This window comes from Cupressus sempervirens, chromosome 3 (assembly GCF_028749045.1).
Source record: "Cupressus sempervirens isolate cs-2001-9-10 chromosome 3, ASM2874904v1, whole genome shotgun sequence".
In the NCBI taxonomy this organism is placed as follows: Eukaryota; Viridiplantae; Streptophyta; class Pinopsida; order Cupressales; family Cupressaceae; genus Cupressus; species Cupressus sempervirens.
The window spans coordinates 271,748,072-271,757,016 of NC_143120.1; the positions used below are offsets into that span (position 1 = coordinate 271,748,072).

At 31.4% G+C, this 8,945-nt stretch overlaps 1 protein-coding gene across 1 annotated transcript; it reads left to right on the top strand.

Annotated features, from left to right (window-relative positions):
- Positions 1–989: 989 nt before the first annotated feature.
- On the top strand, positions 990–3,278 carry LOC149565969 (peroxidase P7-like). The gene is made up of 4 exons (XM_089819433.1): positions 990–1,355; positions 1,443–1,634; positions 2,532–2,697; positions 2,785–3,278. Exons 1-4 carry the CDS (start codon positions 1,110–1,112, stop codon positions 3,174–3,176), a joined length of 996 nt encoding a protein of 331 aa, XP_089675559.1. The 5' UTR covers positions 990–1,109; the 3' UTR covers positions 3,177–3,278.
- The last annotated feature ends 5,667 nt before the right edge of the window (positions 3,279–8,945 follow it).

The window sequence follows — 8,945 nt, forward strand, 5'->3', positions numbered from 1 at the left end:
GATATGTACTGACATGTAGGGTTCAATTTTCTTAATAAGCCTAAAATTTATAATTTTCTAAATAAAGCAAGATGTGATGTAAAAGAAGGTATGCCTTCTTGAAGACCCTCCAAAAGGCATTTGTAATCTTGTATAAAGGACTTCGGTCTTAGGCAACATTGAGGATTTTCTTCACCCCTTTTTTTTCCCTAACGCTTGCATTTGATCGAGGTAAAATATAAATATTTTTATATTAATATAAATATGGGCACTTCCCTTTTATTGACAAATAAATAAAAATAAAAATCCGATTGTTATATTGAATTAAAAATTATTCAAACTTTTTAAATAAGATTTCTTTAGAAGGTGTTAATATTTATATTTATAATCTCTTGTGAAAGAAGAAACAAGTTGCCTACAAATATAGAAATAAGAAAATAGCATCGTCTGTTCTAAACTATTACCGGAAAAATCTTCAATAAAAATTTGTTATTTTAATTTTTTTAACTTAATGTAGAAAGAGGCATCTCATTGTCTATAGTGTCATACAGCTATTCAAATTTTCAGTTCTTCAATTAACGATCGAATTGATATTTTTGAAAGACACATCCAATTGTCTGAAGGTAACTTAATACATCTCATACTTCGAGCAAAAATCCATGAATAAATGATCAAACCACGTTACCTACAGGTCCATGGAAAAGAAAAAGCCATGGATGTGATCAAACCACCGGCTGATGGAGAAATTTTACAGTGGAATCTCTTTAATAATTGTACGTAAAGTGGTTCGATTTAACTTTTCTTTGTCTCAAGCAAAATATGTGGGGCAATGACAGCTATGGTAAACAGAAAAGCCTGAAAATTGTATACGCGGAATTTTTTGCGCTTCCCATTTTCCTTGCACAATATTCGAAATTTCGTATGAAAGTGATGCAAGGCAGCGGATTGTACACTAGTTTCTGGCAAATGGTCGATTTCATGATAATATCAGTTGGTAAAAGTGAATAGGTAAACAGAGATGAACTCATTTAGTCTGGATACAATTTTCGTCAACATGATTGGCCATTGTTTAGCCCGGTTTTTAGGCTTTGCTCACTTGTCTGCATTCGAAGTATCGTAATATAAGAGTCATGGCGGGATTTATTTACCAATCTCAATTAAAACCAGCGATGAAGATTGGTAATCTGATTGGATGTATCGTGATGCTGATCATTTCTTCATGCCCTTCAAATGGGCAGCTATGTCCAACATTTTATGACACAACGTGTCCAAAGGCGTTGTCCACAATCAAAGAAGTTGTAAAACAAGCAGTCGCCAAAGAAAAACGAATAGGGGCATCATTGTTGAGGCTACACTTTCATGATTGCTTTGTTAATGCAAGATTTTAAGCTCTACAAATCTAGTTCTTGCAGATCTGTTCTTCAATCGAAGTTGTTTTCACTAATTATGATTTCAGTTTGCAGGGCTGTGATGGGTCGATATTGTTGGACGACACTGCGACATTTACTGGTGAGAAGGCTGCAGCTCCAAACAACAATTCTGTGAGAGGATTCAACGTTATCGACACCATCAAGAGTGAAGTGGAATCAGTTTGCAGTGGAGTTGTGTCTTGTGCAGACATTGTCGCCATTGCTGCTCGTGATTCCGTAGTTGAAGTAATTGTACTTCTATTCTCAGTATTACTTTGAGTAGATATGGCTACATTTCCTTCTCTTCTTTATAAAATGATATATAACAATCCAATTCTCTTTTTAGTCAGCTCTATACATGATGGCTCCTAGGGTCTGATCTAAAATTTTAATGAAATTTTGTTTACATTGATCAAATCAACAAGCTATGAAGCAACATTCGATTATAATGATATTCTGCATAAAAATATAAATTATCATTTTATTTAGAGTAAACAGATTTCTACGATCTATGAAATAGTCTGTGTTTCTTTTAAATTTGATTATATGAGTGCTTTTTTGCGTGAACATTTGGAATCACAATCTGTGATCTATCATCATAGATCACAGAAGATAGAAAACTAAAGGAAAAATTGTTCACACTAGCAAATCTAGAAGCAATATACAGATATGCACAAGATCTGTTTGTTTTAACATTTTGGATCGCACTGATAATTGATCTCATGGTTTGATCTGAACTCTTATTGCAAACAAATTGTATGCATTTGAATCTTGAAACAAAGTGTATACTATGAATGCATTGTGGAAATATAATATTCTTTAATTATAAGATATTGCTTACTAATAATATGTTAGCATAAATCTTTTTGTCAGACAAATAAAGAAAATTATAAAGCATGATGGATAACGTTTATTTTGAAATGGAGATGGACAAAGGATTTGTAGGCGAACATCTAGATCTTATTAGAATGCAAATTCTATATACGATATTTAAGAAATCTTTGGGCTATATTGTTTGGAGAATCCTTAATGTTATAAATGGTACTTATTTCTCAATGATTGGTATTTAGTTTATTATTTTATTTTTTGTCTAGAAGAAATTATGAAAAAAGATCTAACGTGCAAGTTATTTATGTTTGCTAGTTAGGAGGGCCATCATGGACAGTGTTGTTGGGAAGGAGAGATTCCACTACTGCAAGTCAAGGCGCTGCAAACACCAGTATTCCAGCTCCCACTCTAAACCTTTCAGCACTAATCTCATCCTTCAGTGCTCAGGGACTTTCTAGAAAGGACCTAGTCGTTCTTTCAGGTAATAATAAGATTTCTAAATCAGTTTCTTGCAGAAAGGGATAATTATTTTAAGCTTGAAAGGATTAACTATGAATGTTTAATGTAGGCTCTCATACAATTGGTCAAGCTCGCTGCACCAGTTTTAGAGCTCGCATCTACAATGAATCGCAGATAGATACTTCATTTGCCACTTCTCTAAAGGCGAGCTGCCCAAGTACTAGTGGTAGTGGTGACAATAACCTTGCTCCCTTAGATCTTTTCACCCCCACTGTCTTTGAAAACAACTACTACAAAAATTTGAAAAGCCAGAAGGGACTTCTGCACTCCGATCAGCAACTATTTATTGGAGGATCTACTGATTCGCAGGTTAAGAAATATTCTCGTCATCAGAAATCTTTTTTCGAGGACTTTGCAGCCGCCATGGTGAAGATGGGAAATATCAAACCTCTCACTGGCACCAAGGGAGAAATCAGAAAGAATTGTAGGAAGCCCAACTAAATAATTTTATTTGTTTGACTTTGTAATATAAACAATCAGTTTTTATTTACTTTATAATATTTTTATATAATAATGATTTATAATAGCCCATTCCTATTCCAAGCAGTTGTACATTTATTTTTAAAAAATCTTTTAAAATTATGCATTTTTATTTTGATGCATATGTGGGATAACAGTCAGTAATTTATTATCAGGAAGATAAAAATGTGAATTTGAAATGCAAGAATGATGTTAAAAAATATAAAGAAAATAGATTAAAGAAAACTGAACATTAAAAATATTATTTAAAGAAAACTGAACATTAAAAATATTATTTGTACTAAAATCTATTAAGTTGAATACAACCATGAAGTTTTTAATGGGAAGGCAATAAAATATCATATGTGCTCAAATTGGGTGCTTTAAAATGGACAAAAAAGGTGGGGCTATATATTACCCAAATAAGGGAGAGGTCAACTTTTTGGGGTGTTAGTTGGGAGTTTATATAGGAAAGACATGAGGATATTGGGTGGGTATTGCAATGGATGACAAAAAGAGAGTTTAGAACAATTTTTTTTTTAAAAATATGGAGATCCTTTGAAACTTCACCAATGTATATGTTATAAGTTAGGCTAACTAAATAAAACCCATGTCATGACATCAATAGACATAGATATTTAATAATACGTTAAAAGTAAAAAGAATAGAGGTGATGTCCATTATGAGATTTTCTTTATGTAAAATAGAAGTTTGAATCATGTTTTTGATATTAAAAGAAATCAAATTAGGGGCTGGGCCAAAGACAAAAATACTTAGGTAAGCATCAACTATAAAGTCAATACAATCTAATAAACCTACCCCCTTCCTTAATATAACCCCCCACCCCAAACTAAATTATTTTTATATCTATATCTACTATAGTTTCTAGTTAACATGGTAATATAATTTACATATAAACCTAGCCCAAATAAACCATTTGGTCATAGCACAAGTCCAACAAGTTTTAACATAACAATCCCCATGCGCTATACAATAATTTCTTAATATAAAAATATAAAAAACAAAATCAAGGCACTAGGTGCATTATGTCTCCTTTTTGACTTTATATGGGATCTCCAGAAGAAGCTGGAGTCAGTTTTCTACCTTGAAGTAACAAAGAGAATGAGTAATTATAATGTCTTTATTATTGTTGATGTCCTTCCTATCACTCCATTGAAGATGGAAGGTAGTGGTCATTTAGTGCATGACATGAATAGGGAAATTCACCACCCTATCAAACATGTCCTCCAAGTGCTCATTCTTCTTGATTAAAGAAGTGATGGTTTCCTCCATCCTAGATAAAGTGTCATGCATCAATGTAGGACCTTCAAAAGTTTTTGGAGGCAACGAACTATCACCCTTTTGATTATCTCCTCCCACAAGTTTCGTTCATTGAGTCCCCCCATTCTTAGTAGTCTCTAGATTCTCAATGTTCAAGTTTCTAATAGGGGAGATGATAGTCCCCTTACCACCAATTACACTCCCCACCTTAGACTTGGAATCATGTTACATAAAGTGTCTTCTAACTATATTATTTTCAAAGGATGCCTAGTCTACCACTAAATCTATTTTGCAACAGACAACATTTTTTTATTTTCTAGGATATGATAGAAATAAATTGGTAGTGCACAAAATCTTATTAAGTAATTTTTTTACTTTAGCGATTCTTTTAGGATAATGTATCAATCAAATATGAGTGCATAAGATCTTACTCGATAATTTTTTTTCTTGAAGAAGGAAAGCTTGACAATTAATTAAGAAAATACGACATTGTCAAAATATGATATAATATTAATGAATAGAGATTAGTTAAAATTCATTAATAATATAATAATTAAATAATTAATTAGTAATAATATACATAATAATAATTATAATAAAATTTATCATTATAAAATATAAAAATGTGTGTGTGTGTGTGTGTGTGTGTGTGTGTGTAGCCATAGATTAAAACAATGAAAAATTTCAACCCAACTTGAGAGGCATTGAAATTGATGGGTAGAAATCCTCCAAGTTTTCCTAAAATTTGAAGAAAATCAAAATAGAGTCACAATACACAATCATGTTACATAAAATGCCTTCTAACTATATTCTTTTAAAGGATGCCTAGTCTACTATTGAATCTAATTCGCAATGGACAACAAATTTGTATTGTCTATGATAACATAGGAATAAATTTTTAGTGCACAAAATCTTATTGAGTAATTTTTTTACTTTAGCCATTCTTTTAGGATAATGTATCAATCAAATATTAGTGCATAAGATCTTACTAGGCAATTATTTTCTTGAAGACTGAAAGCTTGGCAGCTAATCAAGAAATATTACATTGTTAAAATATGATTTAATATTAACAAATAGAGAATAAATAAAAAATCATTTATAATTTATAATTATAAAATATAAGAAATTACACACACATATGTGTGTGTGTGTGTGTGTATATATATGTATATATGTATGTATATATATATATATATATACACACATATACATATACATATACATACATACATACATACATACATACATACATACATACATATATATACATATACATACATACATATATAGATGTACATACACACACACACACACACACACACACACACATACATACATATACATACATACATACATACATACATACATATGTATGTATGTATATTTATGTATATACATCTATACATATACTTATATATTTATTTCTTTATTTATTATAAGAAAGAGGCTAAAGTCATAGATAAAAATAGTAAAAAGTTACAACCCAACTCAAGAGGCACTGAAATGATAAAGATCATTAGAAGACATTTAGTTTTTCCAAAAATTTGAAAAAAGATCAAAATTGAGGCACAATATGAAAATCACAATTTTCTTTCAATAGTCAACTGCCCAATCAAATACCCATCATCTAGTTCAGTCCTAAAATAACACAACCAATCCACCAGACAACTCCTAGTCTACTTGTTAATCTATTGGTTTGTAATATAATAAATCCATAAACCTACAATTTTTTCATGCATTCTAATGCATATAACATAAAAGGAAATAAGATATCTTAAAACTAACACTAACTAGTCAAAGAAGTTGTACAGAAAATACATATGAACATAAGAGTAATTTATTATTATAAATTAAATTCAAAGTACATTGCCTAGATTGAAAATCAATAGCTATGCATAAAAGAATGGGATACATATTATTCCTACTGTAAGATACCTTTATCATCTACTACTAAGGTATCCGAGCATTCCATCCTTACTTTGGTTTCATGTTTCTGTGTGCCTATTCTATCTTTTGTTACATATCTATCAATCCAGTCCCAAAAACAAGGCCTATGGACATGCATTAAGAAAAAGAGGAACTTGATATTTCTTTGAATCACCAAACACCATTCCATAATTCATGCCATACAAAAGGACAAGATAATGGGATCTAATTGGACCAACTTGGTAGAAATTTTTAGAATAGTTGAGAGGGGGGATGGGGGGTATATTAGTTACTCAAGGTCCTTAAGTACCTCTTGAACAATTTAAACACAAAGACTCACTATTCTACTTGTCTTGTTATTCATTGGTCCCTGCTTGTCCTATTATTCATCACACGTTTGAGACTTGGATTTGATGTGGAAACCCAATTTTGGAAAAATCACCAACAACATGTCACAATTTTTCACTCTATCAAAGTGAGCCTTGTTAGGAGCTAACCCTATTAAAGGTTGCAAAGCACACTGTTAAATATAACCTTATTAAAGAATTTAATTACCCCGTTAGGAGTTTCCTTGCTGGATGATTTTGATCATTCCATTTAGAATGTCAACCTGTGAAAGGATTTACATAGACTATTAAGTCTTCAAAATGACTGTTAGGCCAACCTCTATTAAAAGGATTTCAATACAAACTATTTACAATGATTAGAAAGAAAATAGTGGGTTTTGATCTATGTGATTACAACTCACTTTTGGAGGTTCAGATCTCTATTTGGTCCTTATGCTATCTCACCGATAATCCTTCCATTGCCATCTCTGGTCATGATTTGATCCGAAACACTTCAAGCAATAAGTCCACTTTTCTCAACAACAATGAAGCATTCTACCCAACTTCACTTATCAATATCACCATTGATATCTCTACAAGTTTTTTCCTTTAGCTTCACATTCATTCACACACTTGTGGATTTCTTATTCACCTTCATCTATATGTGCCTTTTTTACATACTTGAACTCCTCAATTTTGTTTGGCTCTGCACCTCTTTAAATAGGAAATTTGTGCTTTATTATTTTCCATCACCATCATAGGTCTTAGGGTTTATGACTAGGTTCAACTCAATTCATTATATATATTGATCTTCTTGATCATCCTCTATAAACTTCTCTAGAATTTTTCTATTAGGTCTTTATCTAATCCTCTTCTTGAATTTAATGATTTAACTCATTGATCTTATCTTTAACATGGTTTACATCTCCCAAGAAATCAACTAGATCGATTGGGAATCATGATATCATTGAATTCATTCTCATACTATCACTCAACAATCCATAAATTCTTACACTCAATCATCATTGAATAACTCAATTGTTGTAAAGATTTTGGCTTGGTATCAATTGTCTTGCTCAATCGATACTAATGGTTGATCAACACTAGATTTACTCGGCACTAATTGTAGCTCCGTTGACACTAGCATAACTTTTAATTCCTCAACATTTTACTCTATTGTTTAGCTTGTCTTAGCTTTCTTGATATAAACAATCACTTAGCTTTATCAAAGTCTATCTAATAAAATGTCCATTGTAACTCTTTTTTCATAACTCAACCTTTCCTCTCGATGCTATTTTTATGAGAAATTTCTCCAATTGTAAGTTTCAATCAATCTCCCTCTCTGATATTGATGACAACATCTCAACATCTCAATTGACTAGTAATATATTAGTTACCATACAATCCAAAAGATCTCACTCTAATTTTCTTTTTTGAATTTCTCCTTTCGAAACACTTATCCTTGTTTATATGTTATTTTAATATCTCCCTCTTTGTAGTATCTCTCTATGTGTAGGAATTTCTCCCTCTTTAGTAATCTCTCCATGTTTGTCTCATTTATATACATTCTCCCTCTTTTCCAACAATGCCAAAGACATTAAGATTTCTAAGCTTCAAACTCTTCATACATCTAAATTACGTAGATTTTGCATGTCTGGCTGATTCCTATCATCACTCTATCACTGATCTATTATGTTATACTAAATTATCTACCTTAATCATGTCCCAACATAGAGTTTTATTGCGTCACTATGTAGGATATTTTGATTAGCACATGTGATACAGTGCTCCTTGTCTTCTTAAGTATCTTTAGTTAGGGGAATCACCCCTAGTTTAGCTCTAAGATGTTCATGAGCATCTTTAGGTAAGGATTTTGTGAATATGCCAAAAATCTATTCCTTGGTATTTACATATTCTAGCTTTACTTCTTCTTCTTTAACTAGTTCTTTGTAGTAGTGATTCTTGATAGTAATGTTCTTAGTCTTAGTGTACATCACTAGAATTTTTGAAATGTTGATAGCACTTGTGTTATCACAATAGATAACCACTGGATCTATAATATGTTCTTTCATACCTTTTAGTACTTTCTTGATCCACATTATGTTTGAATATTTCACTACAGCTATCACATAATCAACTTCATCTATTGAATTGGAAATATAATTCTACTTCTTACTTGTCCATGAAACAAATCTCTTTCCTAGAAAGAATGCATCTC

What these genes read in the sequence shown, in the direction of transcription:
- LOC149565969 (XM_089819433.1), top strand. Translation starts at nt 1,110, where the DNA reads ATGGCGGGATTTATTTACCAATCTCAATTAAAACCAGCGATGAAGATT. An exon ending in TTCATGATTGCTTTGTTAAT is followed by an intron (nt 1,356 to 1,442) that starts GCAAGATTTTAA and finishes TTCAGTTTGCAG; the next exon opens with GGCTGTGATGGGTCGATATT. An exon ending in CTCGTGATTCCGTAGTTGAA is followed by an intron (nt 1,635 to 2,531) that starts GTAATTGTACTT and finishes TATGTTTGCTAG; the next exon opens with TTAGGAGGGCCATCATGGAC.